The sequence below is a fragment of the Sander vitreus genome, chromosome 5, assembly GCF_031162955.1.
Source record: "Sander vitreus isolate 19-12246 chromosome 5, sanVit1, whole genome shotgun sequence".
Classification (NCBI taxonomy): Eukaryota; Metazoa; Chordata; class Actinopteri; order Perciformes; family Percidae; genus Sander; species Sander vitreus.
Genome location: NC_135859.1, coordinates 6,794,310 through 6,815,513, shown reverse-complemented (window position 1 = coordinate 6,815,513; position 21,204 = coordinate 6,794,310). Strand labels below are relative to the sequence as shown.

At 43.7% G+C, this 21,204-nt stretch overlaps 1 protein-coding gene across 2 annotated transcripts; it reads left to right on the top strand.

Moving 5' to 3' along the window:
* The first annotated feature begins 1,439 nt into the window (after positions 1–1,439).
* On the top strand, positions 1,440–21,011 carry LOC144517972 (transmembrane protein 150A-like). 2 transcript variants are annotated; one of them, XM_078250282.1, is made up of 8 exons: positions 1,440–1,521; positions 12,800–13,069; positions 13,296–13,343; positions 13,460–13,546; positions 14,033–14,100; positions 16,076–16,203; positions 16,296–16,473; positions 20,591–21,011. In XM_078250282.1, the coding sequence occupies exons 2-8, from the start codon at positions 13,005–13,007 to the stop codon at positions 20,890–20,892; spliced, it is 876 nt and encodes a 291-aa protein (XP_078106408.1). In that variant the 5' UTR covers positions 1,440–1,521; positions 12,800–13,004; the 3' UTR covers positions 20,893–21,011. The 2 variants fall into 2 exon arrangements, with proteins under 2 accessions (XP_078106408.1, XP_078106409.1); XM_078250283.1 differs by lacking the exon at positions 1,440–1,521 and adding an exon at positions 9,499–10,040.
* Positions 21,012–21,204: the final 193 nt, after the last annotated feature.

Here is a 21,204-nt window from a genome sequence, read left to right as displayed (position 1 = left end):
TAATACATTGATAATTAAAAATGTATCTTATATAACTTGTTTTTTATGTAAATTACACCTTAAAAGTAAAATAAATAAATAAGTTACGTGGATTTCGACTTTAAATAATGTAATAATAATTGAATTTTAAAATTTTAAAACTCAAAACAGCTTTCAAATGTTACTTAAATAAAACTTAAATGCGTATCATATATTCCATCTCAGTACTCTAATGAAATCTAACCCCTCAGAAGAGCTGAAGCTTTGATTGGACAAGGGGAGGGGAAGGGGTCTTGTGTGTCAGAGCTAATTACTGTTATTAATTGCACCTGTGCTTTTTCCTGCTGTGACATGTAAAAATGACTGCAATGGAAAAACGTTGGTTAGACATCCTCAGATGGGTCTCTTTAATTCTGTAGTTTAACATGTTTAAGTAAAGAAACAAAAACATGTATTATTGAGCTACTCTTGTCTGTATTTTACGAAAATGTCGACTCTGACTACAACATTCAAATGTGTGTGTTTTGAACAGTTTCTTTTAGATGTATTTCCATGTGAACCTAAAATTGCATTACCCTATGAAGGAGAGACGTTGACATGTCAAAAGCACAGGTGTAAATAATGATGCTTACTGGGGAACTTGAATAGAACAGAGCCATTGTTAATGTTATTGGTAACACCTGTCACCTACAATGACAAGTTCGTCTGAGGGTCACCTGCATCATTTGTCATAGGGCAACGTGATTTCTTATTATAGAGACTTAACATCAGTACAACGTTTTGGATTGTAAATGTTTATGTTCTGTAGGCCTGTAATTATACAGAGATGCATGTTTTATAAGTAGGCTGCAATATGCAATCATTTTTAAATCCTATTCCAGATTTGTCTTTTTTTTATTATTATAGATATGCCTAACGATAAGAGAAACGTGTACTCACATCCCTGATATTTGATTTCAGGAGGTTCATTACTTTCTAACACTCAAATAAACTTCTCAATGGACATTTTCACCACAGTAGGGCCTGCCAACACAGAGCTGCGTAAAGTTAGTTACACCACAATAAGACCAGAGATTTAGCAAAAATAAAAGCTTCATATTCATTTTAAAAAAAGAATCGTATAAAGATAAAATAAATTGAACACGTGGTGAATCTGTTGATGTATATTAACTGACATGTGGGGACCAACCTTTTTTTTTTTTCAACAGTCTTTTGGAACCAACTAAGGTGATGTCATCGGTATCTATTTCTGTTTGTGTGTGAAAATACGTTTTTCAGTAGCATTTATTTCTGTAGCACTACAGAGCATGTTATATTTATACATTCATATTAAAACAGGGCCATGAAAGCAATGAGTTTGTAAAAAGAAAAAAATATTGTTTTGTATAATTTCCTAAAAGCCATTCAGTAAAACTATCATTGTCTTATTTTGAAAAGCACAACCGGAGGGTATTTATAGGGCTAGCCGCGTCTGTTTTCATCATAGGTTTTCATAGGGAAACCAAGGTTGTTGAGGTCTGTGTTGGGAATAGCAGGTTGAAGGTAGGTGTAGATCATGTTTTTGTGTATAGACTGCCACATTCGCGTCAGTGTTCCAGCCTCTAAAATTTGTTCAGCAGCTTATCGCATAGGTTAGCGGAAATCAAGATGCAGTCAAGTCAAGACAACTGGTAAAGTGCAAGCTAATTAGCTAGCTTGGTAGATGCTAACAAGGCTAACGGTACCGCCGTTAACGTTACCCGGTTTACGAGAGTAGGCTGCCGAACTCAGTGATGTTGCTCCATTTGTTTGGTTGTCGACTGTGGATAAGTGGATACATTTAATTCGGTGTTCCTTTTAAGTACATTGTCACAGTTTTATCGAATTTTAAAGTACAGTGGCGAATATTTCCTCTGAATGGCTGCGGGGCTTGGGGGTGTTATGGCCCCCCCCGTAATGTTACATATACGAACACACAGACAGCTTTGCCCACGTTTAACTCCGTATAATGCGTTTTAGCGGCTCCAGAGAGCCTAGTTATGAATATTTAAAGAACTGCAATTGGTTTGTGAACTTTCTCTGGTGATCCATCATTTTACCCAGCGTTACTAGTTACTATTCTGTTGTATAGCATTTTGTATATGCATGGTTAGAACTGTGAATCTCAAAATTGTTTTTTTAATAATAAAGTTTTCGGTTTCATGTCACCCAATGCATGTATAGAAGCAGAATTGTTAAATTGAATAACTAATAATAATGAGGCTAACGTTATCTTTTGATGACTGACATCAAAACACAAAGTGATTTGATTTATATTTGGTTATTAATCAGCCACAAATGTAATTTTCATGGCAAGTACGGCTGAACAATTTTTGAAAATAATCTAATTGCGATTACTTTTTTTCTTCGGGCAATAGCAAAGCCATGCCGTTCTTACAGCAGGGCTGTAGAACCCTATTGTTTTTCTACTGATTTTTATTATTCTTCTCCGCCTAAAACTCGGACTACAGCCTAAACCGTACATGGTGGGGGGTTGGCATTTTCAGGAATGGTCCAGAACTCCGCAAGGACCTCAGGAGCAACAATTGACCCACTTCCACCACTAGGTGGCGCTATAACGCGTTTGGCCCTATAACTCCCACACCGTACATTCAAAAACCATACATCCACGCGTTCCCTGGATCCAACTGAATCACGTGATATAGGCCACGCCCATTTCCGCCTAAACTTTTATGCGTGAAAAATCGCGATTTATGAAAAACCTACTTTTTCGAACTCCTCGTAGACCGTGCGACCGATTGGCACGAAATTTGGCAGGTAGCATCTCCAGATGGGTTCGGACAAAAAGTTAATGAAAAGAATTTTGATAGGATAAAAATTGCAAATATTACGCACAAACAAATGTGTGTAGCAAACTATGAAAACACCAACTTTGCCATATCTCGGCCAAAATAAATGCCATCAACGCCAAACTTTAGATTCTTGTTTACCATGACCCTCTGAAGGTCACCCACGCGTTTTACAAAAATTGACCACTAGGGGGCGCTACAAGTACAAAAAGTTTATATATCAAGAACCCCTCATCCGATTTTTACAAAATGTGTTGGGTACCATCTAGGGCCACTCCTGAGGCCAACCCTAGAGTGGGGTACTGAGGGGTCAAAGTGGGCGTGGCCTGTGGGACCCACATCTAAATTTACTACTTACGCTAATGTGAACAACTTTAAATTTACAGGGTAGACATACAATGGGTCATGGACCACACCTACCAAAAATTACACATGTGGAACACTAGGTGGCGCTATAATGGGTTTTTTGCCTTAACTCCCACATTACATATCGCACATTAAAAATCCTTACATCCATGTGTTCCTTGAATCAAGCTGAATCACATGATATAGGCCACGGCCATTTCTGCTTAAATTTCTTTCCGCGATATCGCGCAATGCGCAAAACCAACTTTTTCGAATTCGTCCTAGGCCGTGCGACGGATCGGCACGAAACCTGGTACACATCCTGGTAGCATCTCCAGATTGACGTGACCAAGTGTTACTCAAGGAATTTTGCTACGTTAAAGTATGCGCATTTGACGACCAAACAACTTTTCCTAGCTAGCTACCACACACGTATCATATCTTGACCAAATTAAATGTTATCAGCAAGGAACTTGAGATCGTTGTTCAACATCCCACTACGATGCTCTGTACCAAATTTGGCAAAGATCGGCCTTTAGGGGGCACTATATCCATCCATCCATCCATCTTCATCCGCTTATCCGGGGTCGGGTCGCGGGGGTAGCAGCTCCAGCAGGGGACCCCAAACTTCCCTTTCCCGGGCCACATTAACCAGCTTCGACTGGGGGATCCCGAGGCGTTCCCAGGCCAGGTTAGAGATATAATCCCTCCACCTAGTCCTGGGTCTCCCCCGAGGCCTCCTCCCAGCTGGACGTGCCTGGAACACCTCCCTAGGGAGGCGCCCAGGGGGCATCCTTACCAGATGCCCGAACCACCTCAACTGGCTCCTTTCGACGCAAAGGAGCAGCGGCTCTACTCCGAGCTCCTCACGGATAACTGAGCTTCTCACCCTATCTCTAAGGGAGACGCCAGCTACCCTCCTGAGGAAACCCATTTCGGCCACTTGTACCCTGGATCTTGTTCTTTCGGTCATGACCCAGCCTTCATGACCATAGGTGAGGGTAGGAACAAAAACTGACCGGTAGATTGAGAGCTTTGCCTTCTGGCTCAACTCTCTTTTCGTCACAACTGTGCGATAAATTGAATGTAATACCGCACCTGCTGTGCCGATTCTCCGACCAATCTCCCGCTCCATTGTCCCCTCACTCGCGAACAAGAACCCAAGGTACTTGAACTCCTTCACTTGGGGTAAGGACTCATTCCCTACCTGGAGAAGGCACTCCATCGGTTTCCTGCTGAGAACCATGGCCTCCGATTTAGAGGTGCTGATCCTCATCCCAGCCGCTTCACACTCGGCTGTGAACCGATCCAGTGAGTGCTGAAGGTCACAGGCCGATGATGCCATCAGGACCACATCATCTGCAAAAAGCAGCGATGAGATCCCCAGCCCACCGAACTGCAACCCCTCTCCACCCCGACTACGCCTCGATATCCTGTCCATAAATACTACAAACAGGATTGGTGACAAAGCGCGAGCCCTGGCGGAGGCCAACTCTCACCTGAAACGAGTCCGACTTACTGCCGAGAACCGGACACAGCTCTCGCTTTGGTCGTACAGAGATTGGATGGCCCTGAGAAGGGACCCCCTCACCCCGTACTCCCGCAGCACCTCCCACAGTATCTCCCGGGGCACCCGGTCATACGCCTTCTCCAGATCCACAAAACACATGTAGACTGGTTGGGCATACTCCCAGGCTCCCTCCAGGATCCTTGCGAGAGTAAAGATCTGGTCCGTTGTTCCACGACCAGGACGGAATCCGCATTGTTCCTCTTCAACCTGAGATTCGACTATCGACCGAACCCTCCTTTCCAGCACCTTGGAGTAGACTTTACCGGGAGGCTGAGAAGTGTGATACCCCCTGTAATTGGCACACACCCTCTGGTCCCCACTTTTTAAAAGGGGAACCACCACCCCGGTCTGCCACTCCTTAGGCACCGTCCCAGACTTCCACGCAATGTTGAAGAGGCGTGTCAACCAAGACAACCCCTCCACACCCAGAGCTTTAAGCATTTCTGGACGGATCTCATCAATTCCTGGGGCTTTGCCACTGTGGAGTTGTTTAACTATCTCAGCAACCTCCACCATGGAAATTGATGCCAATCCCCCCCCTCATCCTCCAGCTCTGCCTCTACCATAGAGGGCGTATTAGTCGGATTTAGGAGTTCCTCAAAGTGCTCCTTCCACCGCCCTATTACCTCCTCAGTTGAGGTCAACAGCGTTCCATCCTTACTGTACACAGCTTTGATGGTTCCCCGCTTCCCCCTCCTGAGGTGGCGAACGGTTTTCCAGAAGTACCTTGGTGCCGACCGAAAGTCCTTCTCCATGTCTTCTCCGAACTTCTCCCACACACGCTGCTTTGCCTCTTTCACGGCAGAGGCTGCAGCCCTTCGGTACCTTGCAACTGCCTCCGGAGTCGTCTGGGATAACCTATCCCGGAAAGACTCCTTCTTCAGTCGGACGGCTTCCCTGACCACCGGTGTCCACCACGGTGTTCGTGGGTTACCGCCCCAGATCTAACCGGTAGCGCTCCACCTCCCGCACAAGTTCCGGCTCCTTCCCCCACAGAGAGGTGACATTCCACGTCCCCAGAGCCAGCCTCTGCTGCCCGGGTCTGGTCCGTCGAGGCCCCTGACCTTCACTGCCACCCATGTGGCAGCACACCCGACCCCAGCGATTCCTCCCACAGGTGGTGGGCCCATGGGATGGAGGGATGTCCGCCACCTAGCTTTTTCGGGCTGTGCCCGACCAGGCTCCGTGGCAAACCCGGCCACCAGACGCTCGCTGACGAGCCCTCCATCTGGGCCTGGCTCCAGACGGGGGCCCCGGGCTTCCTCCGGGCAGGGTCACTTCATCCCTTCCTCGATTTTTCATAGGATTTTTGAACCATTCTTTGTCTGTCTGGCCCCTCACCTTACTATAAGCAACGTTTATTTGTTTTGGCCAATAACGCAATGCATTTAAATGGGAAATTTGCAATTGCATTATCTCTGCCACAGTAAATGCAATCAACACGAAACTTGTGACGCTAGTTCGGAATTCCGCTCTGAGGCTCTCTACTAAATTTGGCAAAGATCCGCCATTAGGGGGCGCTATAATCAACGTAGATGTGTTTTGGCCCTTTAACTCAATGTTAATGACATATTTGCAATGGGAATGTATCACAGACCTTGCAGCTCACACTTCTCAATATTTACTGATGTTTGCCTCCTACCTTTTGGTTTTTTACAATAAACAAACTTCTTAAGCCATCTGACAAAGTTTCTACAACCTTCACAGTGGACGAATGCAACTCTTTTCTCTCACTTTTTCAATCCAAAATAAACATCATTCATAGGCGCCGATGAAAATACTGAGCACCCACGTGTGCCAGACTGCCAGTAGGCTACATTCATTTACAGTATGCACTCTGTCATACGAGTACGTTACCAGCAACGACGGCTACTGCTGCGACTGCGCCTTCACTGACCGACCGTGTTTGTGATACAAACAATACGTGTGTGCACGTTCATAGCGGAACACGATTTGTCATTAACGATGGCCACTGTGTAAAAGCTATCTGAAGCCCAAACTGCCTTGACAAAGCTCTGTTTGGACTCAGCATGGCCGTTATTTAAACATAACGGCCTTGTCCCAGAGTTTAGACGTCTAGCTATATGAAAAGCTAAACAATGCAACGTTTTTAATAAATGTACGTGAAGCAACTAATGTCAACATGGACCAAATATTAATGTACTAATTTGCTTTTTTGATGATGACCTGGCCAAAGTAACAACACATCTAGAAGGTATTGTTTTCACAATGATTCATTGTAGGATTATATTATTGCAATATGTAAATCTACATTGACTCTTTAATTTAACACATGGTTGGAAGAAGTAAAAATTGATCCAAAACTTTTTACTTCTTAAAAATTATGACTTATTATTGTGTAGTGTAATGTAATGACTTTAACTGTTTTGCCAGTCAAATTAACTTTAATGAGTGCATATTGAAACGTTACACTTCCTTCCTTCCACTTTTCGACCGCAGCCATGGTCTGTTTGTTAAATGATGGGGCAAGTCATTGGGGCGGTGTCTCAACAATAGGCATTCTGTCTGAATTCTGTCCAAACTTTTTTTTTTTTTTTTTATCTTTAACCAGGCCAAATCCTTCCATTTGTAAAGCCCAGCTATACACCAGTGACTACAGAGTTTTGAAACAATAGAAATAAAATGGACAATTTCTATATATATATTTGTTTCTGTTTAATTTCAATAGTTGAAACATAATGAGAATGTGGAAATTGACAAGAAAACTCTTTTCAGGTCTAGCGTTGAAGAATAAAGACTCTTTCCATGTAGTCTAGCCCTGGTTTTCCTGTCTCTGCATACTAATAGGAAATAGTGTAATAGAGTAATATAGGAAGTTCATGACATCATAAGAGCTATCTGACACACTGTCATTAAGTGATTGATTACCATTAATAATTGGAAAAACAGATTTGTTGTGTCTAGGTTTCCTGTACCCCAACAATAATCAGGAAAGATGGATATAACATTTGTTAAAACAAAACTATGAAGAACTATTCGTGAGTTTGACCTTTCATTTGGATTAGTTCAAGACGAGTTTGTGTTCAACATATATTCCCCTCTGAGCAAAGGACATACTTGTGACCGTCCACTGTGTAAAATGATATGTGTTGTCCCGCACTTCCCTCCACCACAGAGCTGACCTTGGCATTCTCACAGGTATACACTTTGCTCCGACAGTACAGCTGGCAGTTCAGGGTGGCTGCTGTCTCTTTTTAAAATGAGTTGGAAAGCCGACAGCAAAGAACTTACTTTACTTTTGATGTTAACAAACAAAGTGAAATATTCTCCCCTCGTCCTTAAATGGTCCTAAATCAATACTAGAGTAGCCTACTCCATTGTTTACTGCTGCACCGGCAATGAATGAAATGCAGAGGAGAATTGAACTAAGACCATCTGTCTCCACAAAATCATCTATGGGGGAGCTAGGGGGAGCTCGGCTCCCCTTAATAAGACATGGGCTCCCCTGAAAACGTGATTTGTGAAATTTCTTTTTTTTGGGGGGGTGGGGGGCTCTAAAAATTATTAACGCTGCGCAATTTCAGTTTTGTGTAATGTGATCATCGTTGATTATGTGTAAAATTGCAAAAATATTCATTCATGCATGTTGGCGATTTAAACCTAATTCACTTCAATAAAGATAACTATACATGCTATTCTTATGAGCATCAAGGCGTGGCGGTGCAAATTCAACTCATGTTTAGTACATGTTAACTCAAAGATTTGTAGAAACAATATATAAACGTTGGAGGCCATTAATCGGCGCGCAAAGTCCTTAAAAGCCATTCTGCAGTTAGCATCGTATAGCCATGGCAAAAAAAAGGCAGTTTAATTTTAGTTTTACTAAGAAATTGTGTAGTGATGACGTTAATAGCACTGCTCACTGTTCACCTGCTGCAAACCCTGTTAGCACACCTCCCGTCGGGGTGACAACGCAAGAAGAAGCTGAAAAAATAATGTCCTCTGGCTGAAGATGGTGGCGGTAACAGCTCGTCAGAGGCTGGTCACGATCCTAATCCCTCTTGCTCCTCTCTCCTGTTAAATTGGCAGGCAGCAGTGGAGAGACTGGAAGAGCCCATATACATGGCTGTTTGTTAACCCTTGTGTCGTCTTTAACCCTTGAGAGAGATTATCGATTAATTGATGGAATAGCTGACAGCATAACGCCTTTTGCATCTTGAGCAAAGTCACACTTGGCCATTGGCTGCATCCTTTGGTTTTATTCAGAATAGATGCAAGTAACAGCTGCATGTTTTTCACTTCACATTTTAAGAGCAAAGTTCTTGTTTATTTTCAGGCTGGAGGCAATTCCAGATGCAACTCCCAATACACTTTTGTTTGCAGAGTAAAGTTGACGCTCAAACAGAACATGTTAGAGGCTGTTTTGTCTACAGCGAGATCACAAACTAAAACCTAAGTGTTGCTCCTCCAAAAGGCCTCAGGCAATACTGTAACTACAGTCTGCACACACTGTGGACACACAGCACTTTGTTCAAATGCTAACATGCTGCTGGCAAAACGGTTAAGGATGGAAGCTTGGGCTGCGTTGCTTAGGCTTAATTGAACGGAGGAATTATGGTATTCTTCGGTAGCCTGAGTAGCTTTAACCGTTGTTCAAAGACAGCCTGATGCTTTGTTTATAGACTATTTGTGGGTGGCTGTTTGACCTATCAATTCCTGTCGATAAAGTATAATAGGGTAAATCCTGTATAGTGCACACACTTGTAGCTGTTATGTGTCATAACACAGCTACACCCCCCCCCCCACCCCAACCTGTGTTGACTGGCTTGGTTTAAACTGACAATTGAAGGGTTGAACACGGGTCAGATAACCCTGGTCATTGGCGTGAAAGAGGTTTTAGCCATTCAGAATCGAAGTGCAAGAGTTTCTCATCATAAACACAATTTTCCACTTATGTTTAACAGTGACAGAGGGAAAACTTTATCCAAGAAGAGGCTGAAATTGAAGTTTGTCTAATAATAGGCATGAAGTTGACTGCACCGGTTCAACTTTGCTTTCTTTATTAGCTCCTTTTTTAGTATTGTATTACAGGCCTATGAGAAAAGATTCAAAGATGCACAGCAATGTTAAATGTGTCTGCAATTGAATTTTCTGAGTAGTACGACATACAGACCATTTATATAAGTTATTTCCTGTTCTACAGGCACAGAAAGTACGTGCGTATCGGCACGTCACCAGATCAACTGTAGTTTGTTTTTGGTGCTTCTCATTCTTTGAAGTCAGCTTTGTATGTCAAAGGCCCAAATACAATGATGCTGCAATGCTGCATCTTGAGTGACCTGCAACTGGCGAGAAGTGTAAGTAGGGCTGCACGATTATGACCAAAATGATTATCACGATTATTTGTTGATTTTAACCAAAACAAATTTTTATTGTCACATAGGCTAATTATAACTGCTTTCACATCCATATTGTGCTACATTCCTGCCAATATATCCATATTGTGCTACATTCCTCCTTTGTTGAAGGATACTATGAAGTGACGTACAAGTATACTATGTAAGGAGTATGCCATTTTAGCTGTTGTGCAACCGCTTTCCAAACATGCACGTTTGCCGTGAAAAGATACAGGCAACACAATTTTCTGTTCACGTTAACGGCGCATGTTAAAATCTGTTGCCAATAGGGCACCAGTGCCCGGTATCTACCGGACGAAATAGCAACGCGGATTACGGTGCCACTTAAATGTCTGCGTTGCGCTCTGATGCTCCAAAACAGACGTTAGAGGCAACAGAAACATCGCTGCTTGTCACGCTAGTAAACACTAATAACCCGTTACACAGCAGCTAACGTTAGCCTACCGTTAGCTACAGTAGTAACTGGATTAAACACGGCTAAAATGCAGACAGCTAAACGGTGTAGTGTGACTGTATTTCACTGTAGAGCAGTGGTTCTCAACCGGTGGGGCCCGCCCCCCTGGGGGGGTGCGGACACTCTCCCAGGGGGGCGCAAGTAGGCTACAGGATGGGAGGGGGGGAAAAAAAATCTGAAAGAAAATAAATAAATCACGAAAATTCCCCCCATGTTGAAATGCAAGTGGTTGGACTATTATAAAGGCCTTTTCATAGTTGTGCGTAGAATCGATGGTGCAGGGTCCGGCGTAGACGCAGACCCCTCTGTGTCTATGCCAGACCCTACGCCGTAGCCTGACGTGCACCTCTCCAAAAATTTAACTACACGTCGCGGCGACGCATGTCGCTTGGCCGTGGCTGGGTAGCGTTGCATTTCCTCTCCGGCTCATTTCCTGGTTCTCCTTCTCCATAAATATGAAATCAAGGAGAGGGTTAATGTTTCCTGCTCCAGATTTCCCACCGTGGTCAGAAAGAACAGGGGAGACACTTTGTTTCTCTCACTATGACTCTAGAGTCGGTACTCGCTCCAGAGCTAATCGTCGTCACTCTCTCACTTCTCCCTCTACCACACACTCCCCACACACACACACACGCCGGCTCGACGCACACACCAGTGCACAAGTATAAACATCAGGCCTCTTACATAGGCTACGGAGAAAGCTCTGCATGGAGCCTCTGCACAACTGTAAAACAAGCTTAAGACACAAACCAATCATCCTCCTGGCGACCTTTTTTTTTTTTAGCGACAAATCTAGCGACTTTTACTGGTGTTATTGGAGACTTTTGTGGTGTTTGGAGACTCGAAAGCACGTATCACTCTGCAGTTACTGTGCTCAACGAGCAGCGGGTGCTGCCGTGAGCCCCTCCCCCGTCCAAAAGCCCTCACAGGCGATCAGTCTCTCAGTAGCCTCGCACAGCAGTCCCAGCCTGCAGTCAGAGCAGAGAGGAGACACACACACCACTCCGCGTCCAGGCTGCACACACGCACACATCGTTGCATCATACCCTAAACTGTATTGAAAACGCAACTAATCCACATCCAAATTATTTCAAAACCAAACAAAAATGGAGAGATTTCTAGTGAGGACCAACAAGGCAAACGACGCACCACCAGCTGCAAAAAAGCTTCGAAGGTACGATGAAGCATACCTGGCTCAGGTCTCACATTAACATCGCCTACCTGCAAGCTTCTGTAAAAAATGCAGATGATGTGCCTACTATTAGGCCTAGTAATAATAACAATAATAAAGCATAAATTCATATCAGCCCAGCTCAATTGCAATGAACCAGCTTTGGGGGGGCCCAGCTTGCAAAAGGTTGCGAACCCCTGCTGTAGAGGATTCCAACAGCGGGGCGTACAACAGTCTGCCGCTAAAGCTATGAGCTAAAAGACTCGCACTGGTCACTGCACAACACAGATGGGACAAAATGTTGCGTTTACTGTGACGACTTATGACCGACTGCTATCTGTTTTCCTCACATTACTCTGTCCTCTGTGACTGTCTACATCTAAACTAAGCTGTGCGGTGCAGGGAACAACTCTGATTGGCTCATGGAGGCACGTGATCAGAGAGTGGTTTACAGAGCTTTGGAAAAAAAAATTTGATACAGAGCATTCTATAAACTAAATGAAGCATCTTAAATATCGCTTGATCACGTGAATTTGATCGTGGGAAGCCGTGATCGTGATTAAAATTTGATTAATTGTGCAGCCAAGGTAGCCAATTACTGACTGAAATAGACAATTAGACCCACTAAAGGAAAGTGGAAACTCACAAATTGGTAAATTACAAGTCTTCGTTACAAAGTAACTCCTGGAGTATACAGATGTTTGATTACCATAGTTTGGGGGCAGTGGCTTTGGTAGAGCGGTCGTCCTCCAATCAGAAGGTTGGTGGTTCGACACCTGGCCCCTGTCGAAGTGTCCTTGGGGGGGAGTGGGTGTGTGTTTGTATAATTGCAGTCCATTTTACTGAAATGTATGTGTGTGTATATATATATATGTGTGTGTGTGTGTGTGTATGTATGTATGTGTATATATATATATATATATATATATATATATATATATATATATATATATATATATATATATATATATATATAGTGTGTATATATGTATATGTATGTGTGTGTGTGTATGTATATATATATATATATATATATATATATAAATATAAATAAAAAAACACCTTTTCTTTCAGGTTGCTGCTGGCTGCAGGTCCCTGTGGAGCAGAAGAGCATTCCCCCTTTTTTCCTCATGCCCCCCCCTGTGTGTTTCCCTGTGTGTTAGTGACCACGTACCCCCACCCACCCCCCCACCTGATCCCTCCTGTCGTGTCGCCACTCCAGCCTAAAGCCCCCCCTCTCACCCCATGCTTGGGACAAAGCCAGCTCACTGCCAGCCCAATGACTGCCTGGATCGTCCTGCCTGTCAGCCTGTCTGCCTTCTCCATCACAGGAATATGGATAGTGTGAGTTACAGCAACCCTTGACTGTGTCACAGAGGCTCTCACACTGAAACATAATGTGTTCACATTATCAGGTGTACAGATGGGGCAACAAGTACTAATGTGTTGGCTTGTGTTACCGGGTATCACAAGCTATTTACATGATCAAATATTTAAGATGGAAATTGAGGATGGAAAGATGACATTTGTCACTTCTTGCGTTGTATTGTGGTGTGTTCTTGCTCCACAGGTATGCCATGGCTGTGATGAATCACCATGTTTGTCCTGTGGAGAACTGGTAAGTGATTTTCCTCCTCTTTGATTCGAGAAAATTTTAGTTTTTATCTGGACATCTGGTCCGATTTCACAGCTACCAGTGGAGAAAGAACTGAACTCATTGTGTCCTTGCTCCAGGTCTTACAATGTAACATGCACAGAGGAGCTACCGCGACCAGGCTTTCCCAAGACGTGCTGCACCATCCAGGACATCCCCCTCATCAGGTCTGCTATTCGACCTCCTCGTTGTTTCTGAAGAACACAAAATCAATTTTGTGTCAGCAAAGGCCCTGAGGCATGAATTAGCACCTTGTTATGTTGTGGCTGTGTGACAGTCATTAACCCACGCTTTGCATAAACTGCATTAGTTTAATCTGCAAATAACCCTCAGACTGGCATGCTTTTTTTTTTTCTTTTTTTTTTTAAGTGTATGTAGAAGAAAGACCTAAAGTTGTATATCTAGATATGATATCCAAGCAAGTGATTTTACATTCTTTTACTATCTGGAATTAGGAGGCTAAATTCACTTGTGTCATCATAGTCCCTTTTATTTGTTCTTATACATTTTGATTGCACATGGCAGATGTTTTGGACAAGAAATTTGGACAGATGGCAAAGGGACTGTGGCCTTGCATACAGTGATATGTGTGGGTATAGGTTATTCTCCTACCTTTTTAATACTGAGAGCTGTTTTGTCTTCATGTGCTACAGTAAATGTGGCTCCTTCCCTCCTGAAAGCTGCCTGTTCAGCTTGATCGGCAACGTTGGAGCCTTCATGGGTAAGGCCTCGTTCTAACGAATTTAAAACCACACACACACACACACACAAAGTCACACCAATAAAAGACATGGTGTCTGCAAGAGTAATTTCTTTAAAGAAATGTATGACCTTGTAAATATGCCAACTTGCTTTTTTGCCTAGTTTTTGTCAAGAGTTAGAGAAGATTGAATCCACTCATGTCTGTACAGTAAATATGAAGCTACTGTCCGAATATGGTTAGCTTAGCATAGTTTTAAAGGGATAAAAATATACATATTTTTCCTCTTACCTGTAGTTCTATTGATCAGTCTAGAATGTTTTGGTGTGAGTTGCCCAGTGTTGGAGATATCGGCCGTGGAGATGTCTGTGATGTTGTGAGCAGTTTTATGTAGGAACTATTTTCTTTCTACCATAGTTCACACACACAACTGGTCAGTTTCTACATGAAACTACTCACAACTATGTATGTGTATATTGAGTAACTAGGTCGTGACATCTGGAAAGAGAAATTGCTTTTGAGTTTAAAGGGGATAAAAACACAACGTTGGTGCTTTGAGCACCACAAGCCGAGTGCCATCTAGTTTGATTATATTGGAGAGAAGGCAGACATCTCTACGACCGATATCTCCAACACTGGGCAGCTGGCTCTGGTTTTTCTACTGGTACCTCCCAAAGCTCACTTATAAAAAATAATGTGCTGGACCATTTCTTTGCTTGGGGCAGTGACATCCCAGAGACTTGACATTATATACTGTGTCTGGAGAGATAAATGGTTTCAACACATAACTCCCCAGAAAACAAGAACTTGTTTTTGTACAGATTAAACAAGTGGATAAAATATATAATATGTTAAATTAGCGGGCTTTGGAAGTGCAGATTCTTGGACTTGGACAGACCACCAGGCTCGCTGTCTACGTTCTTTGTGCTAAGCTAATTGTCTCCTGGCTGTAGCTTCATATTTAGTGTACGGACATATGAGAGTGGTATCAATCTTCTCATCCAACTCAGCAAGAAAGAGAATTAAGCATATTTCCCAAAATGCAGAATTATTCCTTAATAGCGGATTTCCCTGTGTATTATCCCTTGACCAAAAACAACCCAAATATAATGTACAAGGCGGTATTAAAAAGCAAACCAATAAAAAAGATTAATTGTTGAAATACTTATTCTTTTCAGTATGCACAGTAAATAAGACTGCTTCCTCCTGCTCTTTAACACAAAGGCAATGAATCGATGTAGCTGAGGTAAAAGGTGTTTGATGTCCGTCTCCGCTGTCCATCATGTGTGTGATACTAATCCTCCATGGTGCCCACAGACCTCAGCCACTAGCCTCCAAGAAACACGGAGGCGCTTGAAATAGCCTGTGCTCTCTAATCAATAATGAATGCGGCTTTCCTTCCACTTCTCACTCACTCACTCACTCACTCACTCACACTGTTGTATACGCTGTCTGGATGCTCTAGTTTTCATCTTTGACTTCCTTGCTGTTGTTAAAGCTGTGTTTTTACTGCCTCGGTGGTAGTACTGTAACAGACAGCAACCTGCAGGATTATAGTTTTTAAACGGTGTCTGTATGCTAAGCCTTTGAAGAAAAGTATCCCCTCATGCAACCAGAGATGTCCATAGTTTACACAACACATCCTCTCTGAGACAGCAGTAAAAGCAAATCAGATAGTCTAAGATCAACAGAACGGGTGCAGTCACATGACCGTCCATCAGCTATAGGTCAAACTATAAATAAGCAAGAGCATGTTTTGAAAGCATTTTGGAATCTAAAAAATGTGTGTATGATTTTCCCCATTTGGTATGAAAGAAGAAAAATAGGACGAATTAACTTAACCACGGTGTTTCAATTTTCCACCACCCGCAGTTTCATATCCAAAGGCTTTTACAGTTGTATTGTGCAGTATTGTGTGTGTGTGTGTGTGTGTGTGTGTGTGTGTGTGTGTGTGTGTGATGCAGTGTAAATGTGTGTGTTCGCCTGTGTCCTGCAGTGGTGATGGTGTGCCTTCTGCGCTACGCCCAGGTGATCGAACACAGCCACCGATGTTGGGTCAACACCAGCGCTCTGGTGTCCGGCTGCACCAATGCTTTGGGCCTGGTCATGGTGGGCAACTTCCAGGTAAATATGAATAAGCTTCAAATTTGGCTTCTTTTGTTGGACCTCGGGACAAGTGGAAACAACCCTTCTGACCGTATGGTTCCGTTTGTCAGGTTGATCACGCCAAATCTCTACACTACGTGGGTGCTGGAGTGGCATTTCCAGCAGGGCTGCTGTTTGTGTGCCTGCAGTGTGTGCTCACCTACCGGGTGGCTGTGACCGCCCTCGACTACTGGATGGCCCATTTCAGAGTGGCTCTGGCACTGGGAGCCATGGTCTCCCTCGTCCTCAGTATCCTTTACTTACTAGTGTGACACCCCCTTTGTTATGCAGATACAGTAGTCATGTACTGTATGTTATATCTAAACACAATGTTTGATAAACGTGGTTTTATATGTATATTTTTTAGCGTCATATCAAGAAAAGCACAGGTGTAACTAATAACAGTAATAACAACATTAAAGGCTCTGACACACCAACCCGACGGCCGACCTTGGGCAGAAAAGGCAGTCGACTGCCTCCCCGAGAAAAAGTGCCTCGGAACACACCGAAGCGACGGCGACTTGAGTGTACGTTCTGCGCGTGTGCGAGACGTAATACGTCTCCATAACAGCAGGTGGCGCTAATCTGTATTGTCGCCCCCAAAAAAATGAAAACCGGCAGCTGATTGGACGAACGCGTCACGTGGGTCTGGCTGCCCCCTACAACTGAGCATAATGGCGGCTTCGTTCAGAATACGATCTCATATTTTACGAAGATAGTTCACCGAAACGTGTTTCTGAAAGCATTTTAAGCGAGAAATAGGCCGTGCAGTTGCAGAATCTGTCTTCATTTCAGATCGACAAAGGTCAGTTTAAAAGATTTTCGTCAGGTTTTGAGAGCCGTTAGTCACGCTCATCCCGCTCGTCATTTCCGGGTTAGCGCTCCACCAATCAGATTGGTCATTGAGTCCGACTGCCCGCCTTCCAATTCAACAAGTCAAATCGGCCCAAATGAAGGCCGACGGCTCCTCTGACTGACGACGGCACCGAACAGACTCGAGTCACTGACCTCGCCAGACTGTCCGACGGCCGATAATCGGGTTGGTGTGTCAGGGCCTTAAGGTTACCCACTTCAAGGGCCCTGATATTGTTGGTCCTTGCACACTGCAATGACTAATTGGCCTGAGCCATCGTTTACATTATTGGTTACAACCTATGTTAAAAATCATGTGGTGCAGTTCAAAATGAAGGAATAGGTTGTCGAGGTTCGATGTGCAACTGCCTGCTTGCTTGTATAGCTCCACCCTGTTACAGGCCTCATTAGTTAGCCCCGTCATGGCTCCACCTTGCCGTCCTCCTGAGACCAGTGTACTCCCAGTCCAATCGGGTGCTGGCATGCTGTGAAAACACTGGACAGACCTCTTGTTTTCTTCTCCTTTTCACTCCACTAACCTTGAAACAGACTACTGCGCCGCTTAAGATGTTTGTCCTTCAACTTTTGAGACAGGAAAGCAAGGCCACGATAACATCTGTCTGGGCTCACTTTAATCTCCCCCTCCCGTCCTCTTGTTTAACAACGGCCATGCTGATGGCTTCACTTTCTCTGGTGGCCTCTCTTCCCTGCCTGCCTCTTGGTGGCTTCCAGGATGACCTTTTTTCCTCCACCACTCATTGTTACAATTTATTGCTTTCTGCCTTCTCCTCTTCTGTTTTGGTGACTGGGTAAATGTACTGCTTTCACTGACTGATATCCAATCTTTTATTTTTTTATATTTTTAAACCTACAGATCAAACAAACACAATCGAACAAGAACAACAACCCTCTACCACCCCCCCACCCTCTGCGGTCTAGAGGAAAGAAAACAAACAAATCAACAAAAAATAGTCGCTCTCCTCCAATCCTTGTGATGCTGAGGTCATTAGGACTGATACTTGTGCTACTGCGTTTTTCCATAGGTCTATAGTCGATTTGGCTTTGTTAATCCTTTCTGTAGAGAGCTCAAGCATAACTATGTCCAGAAAATACGCCAACCACTGTTTTATACAAAGCGAGTGGGGGGGAGCCAGCGCTGAGCTATCATTTTCTTGGTCGCGGTTGATCCAGCTAGCAACATTTTCTTCTGTCTCCCAAGCAGGTGTAATTTAGTCATCATTTAGTAACAAAACAATCGGGTCAGTAGGAAGTCGACATCCTATCACATCAGATAGTATTGATGTTGTTTTATTCCAAAACGCACATACCTGTTCACACTCCCAGACCATGTGCAAGTTCAAGACAGTCATTCTACTTCTCAAGAGTTAATGAACAGTACAGACTAGCTCGCCGTTTCATTAATAATCATATACTTGCGTTGTATTTTCCTTTTTCTGTGGGCGCATCTTTACGGAGCCCCGGAGGTGACACGGAGGGGAAAAAAATAAAAACGCTCCGTACACCTTCAACAACTCCTGCGTGTTTCCTTTTTAGGTGCATGGTTGTACTCCCGTGATGAGCAAGTGAAGATTGACAGAGTGTACAGACAGAACTCTTTTACCAGTTGGCCTGAAATACTCTCATACTTTGGAAGCTTTTGCTCTAACTCTCGATGAATGAGTCATCTCCCTCCGCTATTTTTCAAATCAAAGCAGTGAGGGTGGGGGCAGGGGCAGAGTGATAGAGAGACAGAGGAGGCAGACTAACCAGCAGGGTGCGAACAGCGCACAGACTGGTGTGGAGGTGAATTACAGTGAGTTTTAATGGAATACTGGGAAAGTTTAAGAACAATAGGACAATTGAAGTTCAGAGGCCATTTCAGCAGAGCCAACAGCTTCATATGCCACGGACATGTGAATATGGTGCTGAATTTGCCAGTATTTTAAGAAGACAAATGGTTGGGAACTTTGTCATGCAATGACAAAGCTGATGTATGCTTTATGTGAAGGACAGTGTTTTGGTGTCAGCAGAAAGACTTCTCTTAGGAAACTGTACAGTGGTGCCTCTGTCTCCATTCCACCTTGGATGAGCAAGACCAAAGAAGGGTCACTGTAGTCATGCCACTATGCACAGTGGATGAGCTCTGGGAGACTGTGATGTTTGCATGGAATGCACATTTTACCTTTTTATGGCAAAGCCTGATAAAAACTAATTGTTGAAATAAGTTGTTTTGTGTATCTTTTTTACACAACATTGGCCATTGCTAATGACATACACAGTAATTAATCTAGCATACTTTCATTAAATAAATCAATTCAAGCTAAAGTGTAAGAGTCTGTTATTAGGCTATACTGAGCCTGATCTATTTATACCAGAGATTTTAATACCTTTTAGAAAAATGTCACCTGGGGTAAAACTCCCCTGCTGCTACCCTGATTTGCATTTGTATAGCTCACAGCATTTTCATTTACATGTTAAATCCTCCCTTAGAATTGGGGGGAGGGGGGGTCTACCAAGCAAGGCCCATGTCAATTTCCGACAATTCACAGCAGTTTTCGGTGTTGCCTGTAAATTGCTGTTTATAGTCGTAAACCTGAACTTCCACGACAATCTACAGTGCCGCTCACTGACTTTTCATGCAGTGTTAAGTGTATGTTGTGCCAAATTGGGGTGTTCAAATGCCACTTATTGTTTAAAGTTGGCGATAATAGGCCAATAGGCTAGCATACACTTTTGTTTTGGACACACACCTGTAATGGCAAGGTCTTGCCGTCTTAGACTTCCAGTGAGGTTTTGCTCTATTTCTCTTTGAGGGCCTGTAGCTGAAAAGCTCTGAGGTACACTTTAAGGTTGGGGAGGGCCAGGCCTCCCGTGTTTGTGGTACGTTGCAGGGTAGAGTATTTTAGCCTACGTTGTTTATTATTCCAAATATACTGCCGAATTACGGTATCTTCCAGAAGATGGTTTCTTCCAGAAATGTATTGGTGGGGGTAAGGGGATCATTGTACCTAAAGAAATTCACACAAGGAACTATGTTCATTTTAACAACAGCAACACTACTTAATATAGTTCCATAGTTGTCCTGGACAACTCGCTGTAGCGATGCGTGAATGGTGATACACAAATATGTCATTTTGCTTTGGGTTGGTATTGTATCACTATTGGCTGATGTCGCCTGTCCGTTGTTCAACAGAAGATTAGATTTAGTCCAGTTGATTTATATAGCCGGAGATTGAGCCAAATTCGTTAAAGATCTTAAGAATTTTTGGGACAGAGTCTTCAAGGTCAGATGTACAGCTGATATCCTATTTTTAAACCCATCTGTTTAATGGAGCTGCAAAGGCAATTTCATTTTAACCCTATTCCCTATGAGGTTAACCTGTTATATAGCTCATCCCATTATATCGTGGATTTGGCTCAGGCCACTGTAGCTTCTGTGAAAAAGGAACTCCATTTGTTTTGCTCATGCATGTACCAGAGATGTTTGTCCTCCTCAACTTGTCCCCCCTCCCAGGCGGCATCTTCTTCATCCACGAGAGCTTCGTCCTGCAGCACGCTGCAGCCATCTGCGAGTGGGTCTTCACAGTGGACATCCTGGTTTTCTACGGCACCTTCACCTACGAGTTTGGCACCGTGACCAGCGAGACCATGATGACGGGCCTGCAGCAGTGTCACCACCACGGCTCAGGGGTTATTATGGGAGCCAGGGCCCGGGGCTCAATACTAGGTGGGCCGACTAAGGGCCTCAAGTCCCCCGGGGGGAGCAGCACATCCACACATCTCAACTGTACCCCAGAGAGCATAGCCATGTTGTAGCTCTGGTGCTTCATGGGCTCCCACAGGTAGGCAAGATGACAGTGGCAGCATGTGGAGGAAGAGAGGATGTTTTTGATATCTTTAACAACTACAGGATATCCCATCTGTAATGCTGTACTCCTTTTCAATGTTGGTGCAAGCTACTGCAGTCAAGTGTCCTGTAGCGATGTTGAGAGGAGGCTGAATGTGTGAAGCCAGTCTTGAGTACCGGAACCATGAATGTTTTCCGAGATGGCTGTTGATTTGGGCAATTCTTCACAGGAGTCCGTTTCCTGAACTACACTACACTCTTTACTTTTTATAACTGTGCAT

Coding starts and splice junctions, on each gene's coding strand:
- LOC144517972 (XM_078250282.1), top strand. CDS start 13,005: ATGACTGCCTGGATCGTCCTGCCTGTCAGCCTGTCTGCCTTCTCCATC. Junction 13,070..13,295: donor ATCACAGGAATATGGATAGT/GTGAGTTACAGC, acceptor CTTGCTCCACAG/GTATGCCATGGCTGTGATGA. Junction 13,344..13,459: donor GTTTGTCCTGTGGAGAACTG/GTAAGTGATTTT, acceptor TCCTTGCTCCAG/GTCTTACAATGTAACATGCA.